Genomic DNA, 21866 nt, shown 5'->3' with positions numbered 1-21866 from the left:
AGATGGCTGTGGCCGGTCTTGGCTAAAGCTATAACAAAATGTACCTGCTGATATTTTCCTGGCTGTTATCTTTTATTAAAGATATCCATGTTGATGAATCAACATCTTGAGAATTCTGTTGGTTTCTCCACGTAATGACCGGGACACTAGCTAAATCCCATGTCTGTCAGAAGCACAGTAGTGAGTTATTATACTGCCACAAAACCTCAGAGGCAGGAGGTCAAGATGGACTGATGTTTGCGCATATAAAACGACAGCAGTTTACATCCTGTCTCCTACTGGTGCTATGCAATTGTTCCGACAGATCATAATTTTCAAGCCGCAACAGCACAAAAAATGTCCCATCGGACCAACCGCCCATTTGTCCAACAGCCTGATATCCTGAAAACAAATGGGCGTGGCTGTACAGGGCAGTTTTCTTTGAGTATTTTCTCCCAAACAGAAGCTCATGTTGTGTCCAGATTGCCAGTCCACACCTGTTTTCGGTTCAGTCTATTGGGGGGTCTGAATTATGAGCAGTCAGAACAATGGGCAGTCCCCCATCTACCAACAGTCAGTGTTGGTGTCTTTTAACCATAACTATGATCTTTAGCTTTAGTTGGCTCAATTTAACCACACCTTGTCCATAAAGATGGCGGACAAGATATTTGTTTTTGGTTTGCTGACAAGACCAATCATTTTGTTATTAGGACCTGTTGGATTATCTGCATGGTTTAGTGCAATAAATCTAATTTTACAGTATTTCAATAAATGTCTGACACTCTCAAACATTACATTGACCTAAATATAGTTATATTCATTCAAAGTAACTGATTTATTTGCAGTAAGTGTAGAATTCTGTCAGTAGGCGGGTACATGGTGTTTCTTTGCCCTCGTGCGTCCTACACAGCGATCACAGAGGTGTGAATGGATGTGCTCGCTAAAATAATGGCTGTTTTTAATCCACAACATGTCTTGGGGCCACCAAGTGATCAATATTGCAGTGCAGCTGCTGTTAGAAGTGTTGTGGATAGTGTTAGACCTCTCCCTCCATCTGTCTCTGGCTCCACTCCCCTCCCGAGGACCAGGGCAGCATATTTCTCTCATCCGTGTGTGTTTCTCCCTCTTCGGATTTTTTCTTTGTCCCCTTTCATTTTTTTCTTCTGTCACCCACCCAGTCTTCGCCTCTGTCTCACCACACACACACACACACACACACACACACACACTTGCGTGTCACATTTCCATTACAAGACACTGGATATGGGCTACTGCTTGGATCGCATCTCCACATCTCGCTTTCATACATTTTCCAGAAGGTAGTCAGGGGTGTTTCATTCTCTCTCTGTGGTGCTGTGGGGGCTGCACTGAGTGTTTGAGCAGATTGGCTGTACAGGAGCAACAGAGTGAGGACCGTATCTGGATGGCCTCCCTTCAGAACAACTCATTCCCTGGCTCTTTTTTCCTCTTATCTCAGGTCGTACACGCTTGACTGGGTAAAAAGCCTCCTCTCCTCTCAACAAAAACTACTTGTATCTGATCAAGTGTTCTCCAGAAACACAACAAAGGTTCCCCGCTGTAAGACTGTGCTGCCCCACAGGCACACAAGTAGACTTTTAGATTGCTTAAAGCCTTAATCTGGCATCACGACTGATTCAAGAGCAGTATTCATCCGTAAAAGGAACACAGATGATTTTATGTGCGATGTCTCGAGACTTAAAGGAGAAATTCACCCTGATTTACATGGATATACAATCAGTTTGATGGTAATTGTAGTTGATTGAAGCAATAAATTCCTCATTGTGTGCTGTACTGAGTTTTCCTTCTTGCACAGCTGTTATTTCAGTCCCTACATGCACCAGGATGCATTGCACCTGAGCTCCTGACGCTAAACCCCCAAATACTCCCCAAACCTGCCCAGCACATGGAAGTAGGCATCTCAAACACGGCTCTGTTTGCAAAAAGTAATAACTTACTTTACTATTCCACTAGAACACCAGAAAAACAACATAAATTTGATAACACTAGTGTTATCAACAACAAATATGCCTTATTGTATAGTCCCTGGAAGCTGTGTCTCAGCACCACAGCCAAAAGCTATTACTTAATCGGCCAGTGTTCTGTGACAAAAGTACTTGCTCAGTGATCATCTGCCCTCTCACCCCCGCTGGCCTTGGTTTATTCTTTCCACTTTATCTGCAGGGATCCTAAAGAAGGTCTCCAGTGATTTCCCGACCGGCCTCAGTTTGCCCAAAAACTGGTTACTGCTGATAAACTCAAGCACATAGGGCACAAGACATACTTCCAAAAGTTAATCTAGATGTTGATCTTTATCTTGACTTCAGACTCGACAGAAACAAAATAAAACTCAGTAAAACCATTGTGGTTCATTAGTCCACTGTTCCAACAATCACCAACTGTGGTTTGCCTGAAATAAATCCTTAATTCACCGGGTAAGATGTGTATTTCCCTCTTAGTCATTCATTGGAGGCAGGAGCAAAATTAAATGACCAAAAAAATGTACTCAGCCAGTCATCAGAATATTTATCCAATGTTCTAACCATAGTCTCAGCACACCTCTGTCCAAGTGAGGAGCAAAACGTCCAAGCATCATAACGCACACATGGGCTCTGTCTGGTTTGTAGTTCAGTGCAGCAGAATGATTTCAGTTATCTTCCAGTTTAACCAAAGGCACCATCAGTCACTGTTAGCTCTCTGCAGCTCAGGTTCTGGATGGTCCCCTGTCAGTGGTGCCCTGTTGTATGGCTCAACTGCAGCCTTGGTCGCTTTTCGTTGTATTTTCTCAAGTGGGCATAAATACCTGAATATATGAAAACATTCTCACTCTGACCTCGTCATATATCGACCTTTGGTCTTGGACTTTTCATGTCCAGATACAACATGCAAGGTACCCTGGGTGCGTTTGTTGTTGACGTTCTGGGATGCCGCGTCAACTTCAGCCTGTTACATGCATTGTCTTCTTTCAAAATACACTTCCGTTTTCACAGGAAATTTACAGTTTGCATACAGTCTTTTTCAAAATAAAAGTGCTACGTCAGTTAATATGGGTGTGTTGGTGTTATCCAGTGGTACAGTAGCTAGTTTAGGCACATAACAAGTCACTAGCGTACCTTAGGACCCGTCATAATAGTGTGCACAGGGGACCGCTGTAACTACGTTATGCCACTGATATACACCGATACCAGTACATCTGTGAGAGGCTAATATTGGCTGATAAAGTGGGGCTCTCATCACAATGACCTGGTGCCCATACTGACACCTTCACAATATTTATATTTGTCTTGTCCAACCAACAGTCCAAACATCAACATTATTATAAATATATTAAAAATAATAAAACAATTCAAAGGAAAAGCAGCAAAACTTAAAACTCTAATTTATGTAAAAAAAAGTGCTTTATAAACACTTCATGTTTTATATATATAATAATCAAATTATTTATTTAAACCAGTATGAATATTACTTGTACACAAAGTAGGCTTGAGATTATATATCAATTATAAATAATTCATTTGATCAAACTGCCAACAGACAGCACATCAAGGAAAGAGTGAGTTACAGCACATGAGGATTATGGCACCCACCATATCGATACAACACCACTTTATCCTGTTAAAACAATCCTCACAACTTGGAGTAATTCTTATAAAAAACCCTTTTGATTCTTTTGATCTGACGACCCTTACAGACTAAAGGAATATGAATAATTTACAGGGTAATCAAGGAATGGACACATAATTCCAGGTAGCCAACCCACTTTTATACATCTGAAGAACCTCTATAAAATAAAAAAATGAATTAACCCTAAAACTGGACACCATCATACTAGTCATTCATTTCACAACAGAAGTTCACAACATGTAGAAAACACAAGCAAGAAAATTGAAAGCTTTAAAAAGAGACAGTTTAGTATTTGCAGGAGCCTGACTTCCTGTAACAATGATGGCCCTGTTGCTGTCTCTGTCCGTGGTGCTGAAACCAGTCAGCAGCCAGGAACTTGTTTCAGCTGACTGATGGCTGATGTTTGAGCTCTGCCATTCTGCTGAAGTTGTTGTCATCCTAATAGCAGGAAACACCGGCTGTCAAGGATATGAAAAACATGACTGGCTCAATATGGGTACTATTACCAGCTATGGCTGTATTGAGATGACCTTGACTCACGAAGAAGGAAGTGATTGTTTTCATAGCAGATGAACCATTTTGTTGAAGTGCTGCAGCAGTATCTGACGGCACTTTTCAGTTGTTTCATAACTCATATTGTCATGAAACACTTACAGAAATGTTTATTGATTGCAATCATCTGCTCAGTTTTACTCATCCTCCTTCTCATAATGTGTCTTTCATTTTTATTAATGTCCTCGTCCTACATTTCTGTCATTTACTTTTTATTCCGTCCACCACCTCTTTTGCTGTCTGGTTTGAAAGCAAATTTCTGCACAAGCATTTTTTTTTTTACAACTCTAGAAATCATGCGCCTGTCTCTCTGCAGTTTTGCAGGAAAAGCAGAGTCAGACACCATCCTTCAGATTATTATTATTTTTTTTAATTTCTTGTGGAGTAAAGTAGGAGTGTACTCTGGCAGTTTTTCTAACGAGGACAACTTGCATATATTTAAACCTCAACTGTGTCATGAGGACTTGTGTCTTTGTTGGAGGGGACAAGAGTGTGTGCCTGACTGTATATGTACATTTTAGTATGCAAGTGCTTCAGAAGGCTTTTGGTTACAGGCAGCAGCACTTTGGCCTGAGGATTTTTTTTTCGCACACAGTGCCAGGCATTCATCCAGTATTGACTATAATGTAGAATCAGCCCACGCATGGCTGAGCTCAGTCAATGAGCGCCAGTCTGACTCCCTGCATCACAGCACCAGAGATATAAGAGGGCTGGTTACTGTAGCTCTGTGCTGAGAGCTGCTCCTCTAAGCTTCCCCCTTAAACACCAACACACACTCACACAGGGAAAATAATTAATAAAGATTATACAAATAATAAAATACAAAAAGAGTCCAGGAAATGTTTTAGAGAGACAAATAGAAGGAGAGGACTAAAGAAGTGAAGATAAGAGGTTAGAATAAAATAAAATGAATACAAGATGAATCCAGGAAAATGTTTTGGAGAGAAGAGGAAAGGAAAGGAGAGAAGAGGAGACAAAAATTAAAAGGAGATAAGAAGAAAGGAGATAAGAGATAACAAGAGGGTACGCAAGGATAAGAGAAGAAAGGACAAGATAGGAAACAAGGAGGTAGGAGACAGGAGGAGAGGACAGGATACAATGAAGGAGGAAAGTAGAGGAGATCAAACAAGGAGGGGGGAAAGGAAAGGAGAAGAAATGAAAGGGAAGGAGAGAAGAAACAAGAGGTGAGGAAACAATAAAGGAGAGAGGAGAGGAGAGAGGACATGAATTGGATTTCATTTCCTCTCCTCTCCAAAGGACAAAATAAAAAACAAGAGAAAAGGAAAGGAGAGTACCCGAGAGAAGAGGAAACAATGAGGACAGGACAGGACAGGACAGGACAGGACAGGAAAGGAAAGGAAAGGAAAGGGGAAAAGAGGAGTGGAACTGAGAGGTAAGGAAGTAAGATGACAGGAAACAAGGAGGGAGGAAAGGAATTTAGAGGGAACATGAGAGGAGAGGAAATGAAAGGAATTGAAAAGAAAGGAAATAAGGTTGCAGTGAGCAATGTGAGAGGATACAATGAGGGTGGAAATGAGAGGAAAGAAAAGGAGAGGAGAGGAAACAAGGAAGGAGGAAACAAAAGAGGATAGGATACAAGAGGGGAGGAAAGAAGTGAAGAAGAAGCAAGGGGGTAGGAAAGGAAAGCAGAGGAAAAAAGAGGAGAGGGGAGAAAATGAGAGGAATTAAAAGAGGAAACAAGGCAGCAGGGAAATAAAAGAGAAGGGAAATGAGGAGGGAGGACAGGAGAGGAGAATAGATGAGATGGGAAGAAACAAGGAGGTAGGGAAGATAAAGAAAGAAAGAAACAAGAGGAGAGGAGAGCAAAGCAGAGGAGAGGAAAGGAATGTAGAGGAGAGGGAAAAAGGAGGGAGGAAACAAAAAGAGAGAATACAAGTAGGGAAGGAAGGAGAGGAGAAGAAATAAGGAGGTAAGAAAAGGACAGTAGAGAAAACAAGAGAAGAGGAGAGGAAATGAGAGGAAGTTTGCAGAAAGGAAATGAGAGAGGAGGAAACAGGGAGGTAGGAAAGGGGAGAAGAGACAAGAGATGAGAATAAACAAGAGGAGAGAAAAGAAGAGTAGAAGAAAGGAATAGAGAGGAGAGAAGAGGAGAGCAAAACAAAGAGAGAGAAAAAGACAGGAGAAGAAACAAGGAGGTAGGAAAGGAAAGTAGAGGAAAAGTGAAGAAATGAAATGAGTGAGGAAACAAAAAGAAAGGATACAAGAAGGGAGGAAATGGGAGGACAGGAAACGAGGAGAGGGGAGGAAACAAGAAGAAAGGGTAGGAGAGAAGAGAACAGAAAAGGAGAGGAAACAGAGAGGGAGAAAACAAAAGGAGAGGATGCAGATTGGGACGAAAGAATGGAAAGAATGGAATAAAGGAGAAAGTAGACAAAAAGAGAGGATACAAGGAGGGAGGAAATGAGAGAAGATTGAACAAGAAGGGAAGAGATGAGAAGGGATGAGTAAATGAGAGAGAAGAAGAAGACAGGAACAGAGAGGAAATGAAAGTAGGAAAAAATGCATTAAAAAATAGAGAAAAGTTGGGGAGAGGAGAAGAGCCAAGGAGGAAATAAGGGAGGAAAAGAAGGACATAGCGAAGGAAACAAGCAGATCCGCCTCCAGCAGATGGAGTGGTAACAGCAGTGTGAAGAGGACATGATGATGTCTCTTTTTAAAAGCATAAGCCTCTCTGTGGAGAGCAGGAGGTGAGAGTAAAGGACAGACTGAAGGAGGAAGGAGGACGGATGGAGGCTCAGTGGACAGACACTGACAATATGCATCAAACTGGAGGGTAAAGATGGGACAAGAGGGACGGACAGATACAGAGAGGAGGCTGAAATCACACACATAAAGCCAGATGTTCACTTCCTCTCCTCTCCACAGGCTGCAGCTGCTTCCATCTAGTGTCCAGCTCCGCTCCAATCAACACAACATGCGTTAGCGTGCACATTAGCCCGTGGCTGTGTCTTTGACGCTGATGCTGATTGCGGATGGCTGCTGCTCCACATACAGCCTCGGGGCTACACATTTATCAGCTGGTAATCAGCTGGCCCTTTGCACGCTTTGCTTGCCTCGGCTGCCACCACTGCGGCTTCCTGTTCCATGCGCTGTGTGTACAGCGTGTGGCACAATAGGACATGATGAGAGATAGCACAGACGCTGTAGAAGCAACCCACTCCAGCTGCTGATTTGTATCTGGGGAGATAGTGGGAACAGTTTCTGACTCTCGATTGTGATTTAGTTTCCTACTCTAACCTTTTTAGTAATTTAATAACAAAAATGAAGCTCGTTTAGTTAAATTTGAAATCATAATATAGATAAAATCATAACAGCTAGCGAGCTTGTGTATCAACAGATCCATCTCAATGACAACTGAGCATGCTCCATCGTCCCCAAGCAGAGACACATTGCTCAACATGAAACAACCGACTTTATTTACAGATTCACATGACTGGGAGCCTGGTTTAACTTCAGGGTGGGAAAAGGCCAACAAAACAAAACAAAAGCAACTCCATCTTGGCTCTACGTGTCGTGGCCGTCTCCCGAGATGAGCCAATCACCTGCTGGAGCCTGTAGCTGGTGCACCGGTTGTCTCTCTCCATGTCAACACATTGTGCACATCAGGCATTCTCACACTGACTGGAAAAGACACAATCGTAACACTTCATCTGCTGATGAGGACAGTTGGAAAAGTCAGTCATAGCATACAAAATACAAAATTTGTTGGTATTACATACAGTTTAAAGCCACCACACCATCAGGACTCTTCATAATAAGCTTTTACTCTGCAGTCATGTGTCATGTTGTGATGAAAATGAGACCGTTCAAAACATAATGAGCCAATTTTCCAACTTAATTTTATTTACAATTTAGGTCCTGTATTGCATCATAGCATCATACCTCTGCCCTCTATGAGAATGAGTCTATGGTAAACCAGAAGGACAGGAGCACACAGGTACAATGACACAAACTATGGTTTCACCCTACAACACACTAACAGTGAGACAAAACAGCTGCTCATTTGTAGCAGAATGGCTCCAGTCAATACAGTCAATAGCAGCAAAGTAGCTGCAGCTACCACAGGGAGTCGTTTTCATCCCAGCCTGTGGCATCCCAGCCCTGCACACAGTCCCTCCTTTTTATTATGTTTATTTGTCAGGGACCATGTATTTCAAGCAATAAGAAGAGATGCTTTGTATCAGATTTAGCCACCGGCTACTGTCTGTCTGCGGTCCCTGGGCGGGCAGACACAAACGCCACAAAGTAAACGCAAAGGTAAAGAAATAAAGTGAGTTCACACCGGGAGATCTGGAGACTTTGAATGTGTTGAAAGCAGCCGTGGTTGTTCTTCTGTTCTGAGTTTTCCTCCTCAGAGAGAAAAACAGAAGTACAGTGTGAACATGGACTGAGATTGATCAATTAACAGAAAGTTCTGCTGCTCAACAACTACGTGTGTCCTCGAGAGAGGATAGAAGACACAAAAAGGATAAGATGGGTAAAGATGAGCTTTTCTGTTTAATATATGGAACTGATGGTTGGTTGTAGGGAAGTCAGTGTCAGTACAGACTGAACCTTCTCAGTAACTATCCTATGGATCGCCATGAAAATATCTACGCTCCCTACAGGATGACTTTCTATAAAGGTGGGGGACGCTCTGCTGTTCCATCTAGTGGCATCATAAATACCGTATTGTAGTATATCAGCTGGGCTTGCTTGAGTTTCTTCAAGATATTTCACCTCTCATCCAAGAAGCTTCTTCAGTTCTAAGTGACTGGTGTGGAGTCGCAGGGTTTAAACTCTGTGTGGGTGTGAACCCTTACAGAGTCATTAAGGTCACATGTGTCGTTAACCCCTAAGACCACCCCTCAAAGACTCTGTAAGAGTTCACACCCACACAGAGTTTAAACCCTGCGGCTCCACACCAGTCAGTTAGAAGTGAAGAAGCTTCTTGATGTCCAGTTGCCTACAATATAGCATTTAAGTTTACCACGACCTGGATGACTGAGAATCTTCACCGACATCTAGTGCCATCATCCACTCATTACAAAGGCTGGTGGATATTTCGTTTTGTTTTATCCAGAGTTTGGTGAACAGCACAGAACAGTCAGTATGTTTTTGGTTATTTGCAGGTGAATAACATCTAGTTGTCTGTTAAAACTCATATCATATACTTTGTTTTAGTGGCATATTGATGTCTTTATGTTTTTCTTTCATGTAAGGACCCTGACACACTAAGCAGACGTTCGGCAATTGGTCAGTGTTGGGCTGTCGTTGAGTGTCTGTCGCCCTTGGTTTGGTTTGTTTTTCTTTCTTTTTTTTGGGCCAGTTCAGTCACCCTGATTGGCAGCTCAGCTTAGTGGATGAGAGGAGAAACAGAAGTGAGGAAAGCAAACAACGAGCTAAAGTCAAGAGGGTGTGAGATGGAAACAAACTAGTTATATGGGGTGTTTATGCCTCTGCGCTGGGGATAGCCATGGCCAGAGGCATTGTGTCTTCAGGTTGTATGTATGTCTTTCCGTCTATACATCCGTCCACCCATACACCATTCATCCCATTCTCGTGAAAGTGATATTTCAAAAATGCCCCAAAGGAATTTCTTCATACTTGGCACAAACATTCACTTGGGTTCAGCAATGAGCTGATGATGACAATAATTGGATTTCAAGGTCAAAGGTCAAGGTGACTGTGACCTTGCATCCATCTCATTCTTGTGATACCTTAAGAAGGCTTTGAGGGAGTTTCCTCAAATTTTATACAAAGTGAACTGATTAGAATTTGGTGGTGGAAGGTCAAAGGTCAAGGTCACTGTGACCTCACAAAATGTGCTCTTTGACCATAACTCAAGAATTTGGTCAGATACTAAAATGGTGACACAAATTTTGAAACTATAGGTCGTCTGTGCTGTCGGAGGGAAGATGTGTGTGTGAGGCATCCATGTTTTCATAGGGAACTGCCCATTGGTCCGACAGCCCATTGTTCCGACTATATTAAACCCATTGTTCCAAAGTCCATTCCGAAATCATCATGATGCCCTGTGGTTAAGGTCTGGTTAGGTTTAGACACAAAAACCCCTTGGTTAGGGTCAGGAAAAGATCATGGTGTGAGTTAAAATGAAAAAGAAAGTGGCAAACATAAGCTGTGAGCCTGCTTCGCCTCAAGCCTTTCCCAGCTGACCCAGAGCCGGTCGCGGCGCAACATACGCCCGCTGCGAGCCGTTCAGCACCGCGGACAGTCAGACTAATGGGATGTCAAACCAATGGGCTGTCGGACCAATGACATGGACCCGTTTTCACAGACATGGATGTAAACTGTCAGAGAAACTTTACTGGTTCAGAGAGGCATACAACTGTGAAGCAGTAATTTTATTTTTTTTTGTTTGTTTGTTTGTTTTGTTAGCCATTGAGGTTTTTAGCAGAAACAGTTTGTAAATGTTTGTGTTATTGTCCGCTAGCGCACAGTAGTCACTTTTCTATCAACGTTGAGACGTGTTGTTAATGTGCTAACTGGCTAACTAGCTTCTTGAATCTGTTCCATCAGTCTGCCCATTTCCCTTTTCGAATGACGAATACAGAGTACTGCCGCCTGCTGCTGTGGAGAGTTATTTCCTCTCACATAGGTGCAGAACATACATGTTAGTTGGCCATCGGCTGTAGTCTTTGCAGTGTGTTCCACTGTAGCTTTTTAGCCGAGACAAAGGCGACATAAGGTGACAGAACAGTTGGCCTTCATTGCCACTTGTTCTTCGATGTTGGTTTCAGTGTGTCCAGACCTTCACAGGTTATACATGATCTCCAAGTCACTTTTTTTTTTGTAAAAGGGGTTTAAAAAGTCCTTCCTTTCTTACATTTCAATGTTGTTGTGCAGGTATAGCAATGAGATGCCTTGCAGTTATGGCGTCTTTTTTCATTTTCAGCTGAATTTGTCGCTTTTGTTTTTCCTCTAAGTGTGCAACAATCCACAAATGTGCCATTTTAAGTTGCAACAACACCAAAACTCAGTTTTGATAAGCTTCAAATGTAATCCAACGCTGGCCTTTCAAAAGAGAAAAAAGGCGAGCGTCCTGTTGCAGACCATAAACCGCAACAAGTGCGATTTTTTTGGTTCCAGCTGGGGACCTTTGCTACATGTCATTTTCCATCTCTTTCCCCTCAGTTCCTGTCATCTCTCTAATGTCAACTGTTTATAAAGGCATGAAATAAGATATTAAAAAAATGTGACTGTTCCCAGAGCCTTGCATGGTAAAGACCTTGTGACAGCACATTTTGAATTTCATGCTCTTTTCTAGCTTTTGCGACATGTGACCCCTTTTGTTTTTTGTCATAACTGAGAAAAGGAACAATGACTGTGTCTGATTCAAGTCCCAATAGTTAGTCAAAATGCCATGAACCAGCTCTACCAGGAGTAACTGAGGACATTCTGAGATGATACATGCATGTGGGAGCATGTGTTTGTCGTCTCAACCAGCAGTCCCTCCTGGCGCCGACATCCCTCTAACAGGGAGCAAGGGGCTGAGGATGGGATGGAGGAGGTGGAGAGGGAGCCGGGTTGCCAGAGCACAGGTTAATCCACTAATTGGGAGCAAAGGGAGACGGGTTGCCAGATTGTGATGGCCACCAGGAGGGGCCGTTTAAGGGGGACATCTGTTCCTGCTGGAGAACAGCCGCCCTCACAGCTCCCTAGTTTCCTCTCTGACACTCATCTTCTTTATACACAAACCTGACAGTGTGCCCCCCCAACAGTAATGTTACATCCTACTCATGGAGGCGAGCCTGTTTCACTGCCTGGACCAAAAGCCAGGATCTGGCTGGAAAAAGATAAAAGCTTGAGAGGAGTTTGCTTCAGCATGGTGTCTTTTAGTTTAGAGAAGGGCTGTCTTGCCAAGGATCTTGTGTCAACTAAAGCCAGTTTCTGAGTTAAACCACCAATTATTGTGTTTTATCACTTCACATGAGCATATTTCAGCCAGAAAGTATAGCAGCCTCAGTTTCATCAGTAAACATATTGAGGAGCTGTCACACTGACACGGACTAAAAAGCATTCAGGAAGCACTTAACGTCTAACACTAGAAAATGGATCCAGATCTGCCTCAAAATACACACATAGACATCAACAGGATACATGTGATGATTTATATTTTCTAGTTCTCTTGAAGATAATGAAAATGTTCTAAAATCTCACAATCTGAATGGAACCATGTGGAGTTCTTACACACTATGAGCTACAGCACAAACCTGATGATTTGAATATTGGGTCCACATTTTTGTGTGTCTTACAAAGTTCACATCAGTGTGAGGACGCATATGTAAGTGGGTCATGGATGTATTAAGATGCCTGGATTCAGCAATGAATGTGAAAGTTGTTCAGTGGCACATGAAGCCAAGATGGTTCAACTGTGGCATGTAAAATTACCCAGATGATCCGAGGGTTTATCAGCACCACTTCTGCACTGTGCAGCCAATAGAGCAGGCACTCTAAAGACTTACAGTGACCGAGTGCGACTGAGTTTTGCAGAGTGTCTTACTTCCACCAGCTGAATGGCTAACTTCTGGTTTAGCGTTCTGCTAAAATGAATGCGGGTAAAATGATTTGTTCTTGCAGCTCTTCTGGACTTCGGAAATTTTATGGGGACCAGATGGATCAAATCCTGATAGTGAAATGAGTCATTACCCTCAAAAAAATGTATGCACTGATTTACAAATGTCTCTTTCGCAATTTAAATCAGTGGGAAAAAGCAGTACCACTGTTTGGCCACTATGAAAATTGGCTTCAAAGCCCAACACACTTCCCAGGGGCCTCAAGTGCACAAGCATGCATGTAACACAAGTTGCCATTATTGCTGTGTAATTCCACTGAGTTACAGCTGATGGCGATAACGAGCCTAGAAACATGGCAATGCTCCAGTGCAAAGTAGAGAAGAAGAGTGATCACGAGCAAAATGGAAGTTCTAATATATTCAAAAGTCTAATGTTTTGATGAAGTAGAAAAAGCATTTAACACATTTGTTGGGCATGGAGTGGGCGCCTCGTGTTTTGTGATTAAAAACCGAATGAAAACCCACTCTCTTTGTTTGAGAGGAAACTTTGAAATACTTTGCTGTAAATGGAGGGGAATCCACAAATAGCCACTCTTTGTTCCTCACGTGTCGTCGACCTCTCAAAAACACTTTCTTAACATACATCACTTTGCTTTTGAGATACCACCTTTGCCCCCGTCATTTTTACTACGGCCACTAGAGGTCAGGTGAATTTGTTTCTTTTTGATGAAACTTTACACTTCATTGATTTGAAAATGTGCATTTGCTGTTTGTTCATGTTTACAAAGGGACGAGGGGTATATCAATGAATATAGTAATTATTATTATTATTATTATTATTATTATAGTAGTTATTAAGCATACTGAGCTTATCTTTGCCTACAATGGATGGTACTCACATTAAACATTATTATGTATTAGGATCCAATAAATATATAGAACAAAAAGATACTCATAAGTTGTGTAAAGTTAAGTTGTGTTTTCTTTTCCCTTCTTTGATGTGTCTTGTCCTGTGTGTCTCACTGTATCAGGATACGCCATCCTGCAAGCCATCATGGAGAAGGCAGGACAAAACAACTGGCAGGTCAGCGCCATCTGCGTGGAAAACTTCAACGATGCCAGTTACCGACGGCTGCTGGATGATCTGGACCGGAGACAGGAGAAGAAGTTCGTCATCGACCTTGAGGCTGAGAGACTGCAGAACATGCTGGAACAGGTGATGCCACCACTACATCAGCATTTGTTCTTATTTGTGTGTCTTTTTGTCAGAGCAGTCAGACTAAATTGCAGCACATTACTGTAGACAACAAGTCCAGACAACTGACCAAGCTAGCCAAACTTGTTTGGATGGGAAAATGAAGGTGAATGGTAAAAATTTTACGCAAAATGTTCATTGTAAATATCGATTACAGTTTCCCATGAACATATAGTAGGCCACAGGGGATTGGGATGTTGTGGTGCCTCAGATGGGCTCTGTGACAAATTTGTAAAAAAATAAATAAATAAATAAATAAAACAAGGCTGACCTCTCATGCTATATCCATACCTCTTAATGCATCAATTCAGAGACAAACATCCTGGCTCAGCTTTGACCTGGCATACTTGCTGTTTGCCTGATTTCTGACAGAATTGTCAACTCGATACACTCTGAATGTTTTTTAATGGTTTCCAGGAAACTGTTATGATGCAAAGGCAATTGTGTGATGAGTAACGAGGCAGAGAATATTTGTTCTTTTAAGATGAGAATGAGAACGACAAATGTAATTAGACATTTTGCGTGTACCTTAAATCTAAAACTCTTAGTTTCCATACCATAAGATCAACAAAATCACTTTAATTACTAAACTTTTTCACATTCTCTAAAATGCAACTGCAGGACCCCAGAAGCTGAATATCTACAAAGAACAGAAGTTAATACTTTACACAGTTACTGTTTGTTTCACTCTGTTTTTTCTTTTTTTTTTGAGTATATTTGTGCTAATTAGAAAGTTTTGAGCTTGGAAACAGTCTGTTTGGATCTCCGGTGGTGTTAGTTGGCATGAGCACACTCAGAATACGATGTGTGCCTTCTTCCTCCTCCTTCTCTTCCTCTTCACCCCCTCATCCCTCCATCTTTCCCTGGGGCAACTGGTGTCTCTGTAATTGTTCAATTATTCAGGAAATCTCCACTCTGACATCTGTCATAGTTCTAACAGTTTACTTTGCAGATGTGTGTAAGTTGGAGAGTCTCTTTGCCCCACGCAGCAGCAGCAACAGCAGCAGCAGCAGCAGCAGACTTCCTGCTCAGTGACAGTGTGCAGAACATCTCACAAGTAGATGTGATTGACTGTCATACTTAGAGCTTGTGGGATGATAAAGTCTTTTTTGTAGCGGTGGTCAGAGTGAGACATAAACATCTATTTTAGCCTGCATTCATTCCAGCTGTCATCCTGTTCATATTTGCATCTTGCCAAATTCTCCTGGTCCTGGACAAGGATTTGAAGACGTAATTGGGTCTCATTAGCTGCTTATTAACAGCACGGTCAGTACATATCAAGGCTTATAGGCAACCAGATGTTACTTTGAATGTAATCTCTAAATGCAAACCTGTTTCACTTACAGATGGGACTTTAATCCGCTGGCAGCTAATTTGCAAGCTGTACAAACTGTACCATAGCTGCTTAAAGTTAAAATTAAAGTCCAAGAGGTGTCCAGGTAACTGAAATGTACTGTAAAGCCTCTTTCAGACATGCACCTTTTTGTACAGCCGCGCCACTGATAGCCAGGGCCAGAGGCAGTTATGTTTTTGGGTTGGCACAAAACGTCCACTTGGACTCAATAATATACTGATGAGAATTTGGTGGTCAAAGGTCAAAATGCAAGGTTGCTGTGAACTTGCATCTGTCTCTTTGTCATGAACTGATCAAAATTTGGTGGTCAAAGGTAGAGGTCACTGTGACCTTGTGTCCACCACATTCTGCTGAACACAATATCGGAAGAAGACCTTGAGAGAATTTCGTCAAATTTGGCACAAACATTCACTTTGTTTCAGGAATGACCTGATGAGAATTAGAAGGATGAAAGTCAAAGGTCAAGGTCACCATGACCTCTTTTGTCTCATTCTTGTGAACGTGATATCTTAAGATCACCTTGACATAATTTTTTTTCAAATTTGGCACAAACATCCAGTTGGACTCATAGATGAACTGATTAGAATTTAGTGGTCAAAGGTTATTTCAAGGTAGCTGTGAAGTTGCATCTATCTAATTTTTATGAAGTAATTAGGATTTGGTGATCAAAGGACCTTGTGTCCGCTGCATTCTCCTAAATACAATATCTAAGGAAAGCCTTCAAGGAATTTCCTCAAATTTGGCACAAACGTCCACTTGAAGTGAGGAATGAACTGAATTTGATGGTGGAAGGTCAAAGGTCAAGTTCAGTGTAACCTCACAAAACATATTTTTGGCCATAGCTCAGGTTTTCATAAGCTGACAAAATGACAAAATTTCACACAGATGTCTACTAGGACTTGACGGGTTGGCGGAGGCATACAACCCCAAGGCAGTGATTCTGTAACTGTGTCAGTAATATGTTGGTGTCCTATCTGAATAAATGACCAAGTCACATTCACCAGGTGGCATCTGTAACATTTCCAACATGACACAAGTCTGCACTGAATGTCATCACATTAGCGTAAAGGCTGCAACAGCACAAGGTTAAATATTCATGTCTTGTTCTGACTTTTTAAAGAGCACTGTAATAAATGTATCATTTAATGATTATCTCGAATGTCTAACAAAATCTGCTTGATAAATCATGGAAAATTGTGAAAGAGCAAGAGATTCATCTCTTATAAGATCAGTCTGATAAAATGATTTCCCCCTCACAGTGCAGAGTAAAGAGGTAGAAGTACACAAACAGGTAAAGGTTTCACACAGGTGAAAACAAAAAATCCAGCACAACTGCAATAATAATCAGACCAGTGTTCCCTCTATTTTTCACTTAAATTTCTCTCATACTCATGATGATGTAATAATAGGTTATAACAGAAAATGCTTGTCTTCCTTCACATCATTATTTTCCAATTCAGAGTTGTTTTCCAGCGGTGACATCTCCCCTTCTCACATCAGATGCCAAATATCACACCAGCTTCTTCAGACCGGTCTTGTCATGTCTGAATGAAGCCGCTATCATGCATCATTATTGTCTGTCATACATATATATATATATATCTATATCTATATATATATATATAGATATAGATATAGATATATATATATATATATACACACATATATATATATATATATATATATATATAATGTTACAAAGTCCAAAGTTTCAAACCCTCAAGCTTCACAGATTTTTTTACATGGTCATCTGCTCCAGGTATATTGCACTGCTACATGTGGCTACATCCTAACGTCAGGGGGACACGTCATCTCGGTTGCTGGTGTTTTTAATTTGTGCCTGATTTCGGATCATATTCCTGCTGGAACATGTCCTGTTGTGAAGATTTTGGTTTAGAAGTTTCATTTGGGGATTTTTCTTGGTAGACAGTTGCATCACATTCTGACAGTCATTCTCCTGGCTGCCGTAATGCTGCAGAGATTCCAACATGAAGAAACCCTGAAGTGTTGAAAAGTCAGAGCAGAGTGGGCTTTTTCAGAAGGGGGCTTAAAGACATGGGCGCTAAATCGGAGTGTCTGAGACCGAGGGTGAAAACCAGGCTTCCAGGAAGTGTGCTGACATTTGAAGCCAATCTTTATAGTGGCCAAACAGTGAAATTACAACTGCCTGACCTGATACGTGGTGCCCTGTGGCCCAAAAAGACTTTTCCCCATAGACTTTGATGGCGAAAGAGATGTCTGTAAATAAGTGGATACTTTTCACAACTTGTCACAACCCCTGCGAAATGACTCCTTTCACCAGCTTGATTTAATCCAATCTTTGTAATAACATTTCTAAAATAGAAGAGCTGCACAATTTAAATTAGGGGAGCGTAGAACTGCTGGTTGTTCTATGAGCTACACAGTGTGGAAGCAGTACCAGGTCATCCGGCTTGTTTTAAAGGTGGCAGTGGAACCATTTTGGCTCCATGTACACTGAGCAACTGAGGCCCCGCTGCCAACGATGTATCCAGGTCTCTTTATACATCCATGGTGAACACAGGTGTTCCAGCATAGACTGGACTCAGCAATGCAATGATTAGACTTTGGTGGTCAAAGGTCAAGGTCATTGTGACCTTGTTAGTCTCATTTTTGTGAACGCTATATCTCAAGACTGTCTTCAGGGATTATTTTTTTTTAAACTTTGCACAAACATCCACTTGGACTCAAGAACAAATTGATTAGAGCTTGTGGTCAAAGGTCAAAGGTCAAGGTCACTGTGACCTCACAAGCCATATTTTTGGCCATAGCTCAGGTTTTCAGGCCATAAGACAAGAATTAAAATGCTATTTATGACAAAGCTTCACACAAATGTCTAGTAGGATATCATGATGAAGTGATGACATTTTATACCTTAAAGGTCAAAGGTCAGAAAGACTTTTCTGGCCGTTACTCAATATCATATCTCAGGAACAGAAGGGAGATGTTTGGTCAGACGCTGAATTAATGACACTAATCTTTGGTGTCCACCTTGAAATTGTGTTGATTGTATAGATCTGTGCTGCCTCACTGAAGACGTGTGTTAAGCATTCATGTTTTCACAGACATGGATGTGAACTGTAAATGCAACTTGACTGGGTAGTGAAGGCATACAACCATGTGGCGGTAATTCTAGCTTAAAGGAGCAATAAGTGAAATTCATCATTTCTAGATTGAAAGAATTAAAAAATTGCTATGTGAAGAACTAGAGGTGTAATTTCATCTGGAGTATAGCATGACCTCACACACCCTCTCTCTGTGTTGATCTCCAGCCCATTGTTTACAAGCCGGTCCGGCTGCGCGTTCATGTACGTTCATGTGGAGCTTGAGTTATTAGCAGCTCAGTCCCAGCAATGGGTCAGGCGTTACAGTTGTTTTCAGTTAGCATTGTAAAATGTAGCCTCGCTGAGATGCTGAGATGGAGGCGAGGCTCAGTGACTAGATGAGCTGATAGAAGCGCTCCATGAGCGTAAATTACTCCAGTAGCCGGTGGCAGCCGACTCGGCTAGAGACAGTTTGAGCAGCCCGCGAGCCAGGCGGGCAGCCTGGTGGGCTTTGGCCGACTCGGATCCCGGCTAGTGTTAACACAGTGTTCCTACTCTTCTCCGTGAGTGAGAGCGATGTTTTAGCCTAGCAGGCAGCCCGCGAGCCTGGCGGGCAGCCTGGCGGGCCATCCCGGTGTTTCCTCTGCAGCCTTCACTTCACCCAGCTTCACTCAACTGCCCGATAAACCTGCTGCTTCTTCCCACTTTAACCTGAAGCAATGTTTTAGCCTAGTGAGCAGCCCGCGAGCCAGCTGCCCGCTAGGCTAAAACATCGCTCTCACTCACGGAGAAGAAGAGGAACGTTAGCTCCCGGTGTTAGCACTAGCCGAGTCGGCTGCCACCAGCTACTGGAGTAACTTACAGCTATGTAGCGCTTCTACCAGCTTTTCTAGTCACTGAGCCTCGCCTCCATCTCAGCAAATATATTACATTTATTAGAGGGAGGTGTGGCTCATGACACACTTTGTTTTGGTCTACAGGCAGTGCACAACAGCAAACCTAGCGGTGAAACGATTTCGCTTTTTGCCCCTTTAAAGATGCTTAAAAAATTCTGACACTATACTGAAGCACCAGAATTAACTAGAATTACCACACTTGTTAATAATCGGGACTATTCACTGTGAACAGTTTGATGTAACTACTGTCAACTGCTGAGATTGTCTTAATGAAACCCTATGGATGAACAGAGCCTTCAATATGAGCAAACTGACTTATTTTCGACCTCTCAGCAGTGTGGATTGGATGCTAATCTCTCCTACAGTGTACATGTTGTGATTCTAATCGATCTAAAGGATGTATTTATATATTTTAATCTTCCATTTTGCAGCTGGAAACATTCACAGACAGCAGAGTTTCACTACCTGCTGCTCAGGTCTTGACAGCATGTGAAGCTGTTGGGGAACTGATATCAGTCTGAGCTTTCCTGAGCGATCCAAAGGATTTTTTTTATATTTTAATTCACGCCCTTATTAACTGGATGTCCAGTGGGATTTCCCAGCAGATGTCAGCTTTCAAAATCAGTTCTTATCACTGAGATGCAGCTCTGCCGTTGTACTCGTGTTGTGTAAGAGTGTCGAGAAGCTTTGTCATGTCTCTAAAAGCGTGAAATGTTTACTTCCTCAGTGAGACACAGACGTGACCGCCTGTTCATTTGTTTAGACGTCCGATCCTCTATGGAATGAATCTCGATGGTCCCACCGTGTCAAGACACACACACTCGCCTGTCACACGCATCACTTCATGTAATTAACGTATGCTATACTGTGATCCAGTCAGATTAACATTGAGCTCTGCTCCGCCTCCTCACAGATTGTCAGTGTCGGGAAACATGTCAAAGGCTACCATTACATCATGGCCAACCTGGTGAGAGAAAATGACTTCTGATGGTTTATTTGTCTGTTTGCTTCTGTCTGTCATCTCTCTCTTGCTGTCTCATATCTGTGTACTGTCTCCTCCCTGTGTTTTCCCCTGTGCCGCCTATAAGAGCAGATGATAGAGCAGATAACAGACACACATTAGCAGGATTCACTGAAGTGGCTGACAAACCAACCAGAAAGACTGTAATCATTTAGATTTATGAGCAACAGAACACCCAATGTAACCACAATTATATACTTCATATTCAAATATAATAATATATTCTAATTTCTTATTTTCTTTGGTATTGTTTGTCATATACAGATATGAAATGATGATTGCTGGGTAAGGAGCTTGAAGTATAAAAGCTTTAGAGTTCATTAGATACAAAGGAAACTATCCACCTTATTCCTCGTCCCTATGATGCTCTGCGTGAATTATGGGTGCGTACTGAATCAGAATCGGTGTTTCTGGTATACGCTCATCCTCTTCAATAGAGTGACTGGGAAATAAAATATGTGAAGCACACCACCTGTTACACCTCAGACAGGATACCCCTGCCATCTCTGTCAGCCATCTCAAGGCATTGGTTGTTTTCCTTTTTAACCAAGCACATTAGCAGTTAGCTTGCTGTGAGTATGTTAACATGATGGCACCTGAGCTAGCTTATGGTAACCATCTTCTCCTTCTTAAAGATGATTTATGATTTTTTTATGACTCATAAACAGACACTTACACATGTGGCAAACATTAAGCATTATTCTGATTTAATTTTAGCTCCATGTAAATTGAATAAACGTGATGTTTCCTGGTTAATGCTCCACTCGTCTGCCTTAACGATGCAGTTACTGCTGATTTATTAAATCTGAGCTCTACTGAGTGAAACATAATTTCAGTAATATCAATAATGTAAAGTAGTTAAATAAATAACCTCTGACATTCCTTGTATATGTTATGACAAAAACTAAATCAGTAACACATACTTTATATTTACATACTTCTATTTCAAACTCTTATTCTTACCTCTCATAATTCTCTATTCTTTACATCGGAGCAACTGTAACAAATCGCACTTTCCCCTCGGGGGTCAATAAATTATTAGTCTGATTCTGATTCTGACTAGATGACTAACATTGAACACATAATTCGAGGTATGCTGCTGAGTTTATTTTATAACCAGCAATTTTCTAATGTGGAATGTGAGTGCAGTCAGACAGGGAGAGACGGGGGTATCACGCTGAGTGACAGACCTGACATTCCAGGTGTCATTCTCTTCTACAGATCTGATTTAATACTTCTCTGCTCTGCCTTTTTTTTTTAAATTTCTTACATCATTCCAAGCATGTGAAAATATAGGGTATGCATTAGAGTAGGGTGTGCACGAAGATACAGGACGAATGATGCCCCGTATTGATTCTGTAAGGGACAGTGCATTTTATTTTTTAACACTGGACGATCCGGTAGCGTTATACAACACAGGGGGCGACCTATTACTGTCTGTAGGCAATAGAAGCTGTACCCTTGGTCACAGGAACAATCTTTTTGTTCTGGCTGCATGTTCAACACTGTGGTTGAAGCCAAGGACATTTTGGAAATGCAAACTTAACATTAGTTAAACATCTGTTAAAA

At 41.7% G+C, this 21866-nt stretch overlaps 1 protein-coding gene across 5 annotated transcripts in view; it reads left to right on the top strand.

Annotated features, from left to right (window-relative positions):
- The window catches only part of gria4b (glutamate receptor, ionotropic, AMPA 4b), a 198330-nt gene that overhangs the window by 108752 nt on the left and 67712 nt on the right, over positions 1-21866 (top strand). For all 5 annotated transcript variants that reach the window (XR_007450696.1, XM_049593051.1, XM_049593050.1 and 2 more), the window contains exons 4-5: positions 13741-13925; positions 20190-20243. Coding sequence is in view for 4 of the 5 variants with exons in the window: in XM_049593051.1 (XP_049449008.1) it covers positions 13741-13925; positions 20190-20243 (239 nt within the window). In the remaining variant the exon portion in view is untranslated. The remainder of the gene's footprint in view (positions 1-13740; positions 13926-20189; positions 20244-21866) is intronic.

This window comes from Epinephelus fuscoguttatus, linkage group LG12 (assembly GCF_011397635.1).
Source record: "Epinephelus fuscoguttatus linkage group LG12, E.fuscoguttatus.final_Chr_v1".
NCBI classification, from domain to species: domain Eukaryota; kingdom Metazoa; phylum Chordata; class Actinopteri; order Perciformes; family Serranidae; genus Epinephelus; species Epinephelus fuscoguttatus.
Note: the sequence above shows the minus strand (reverse complement) of the source record. Positions and strands in the feature narration are given on the sequence as shown.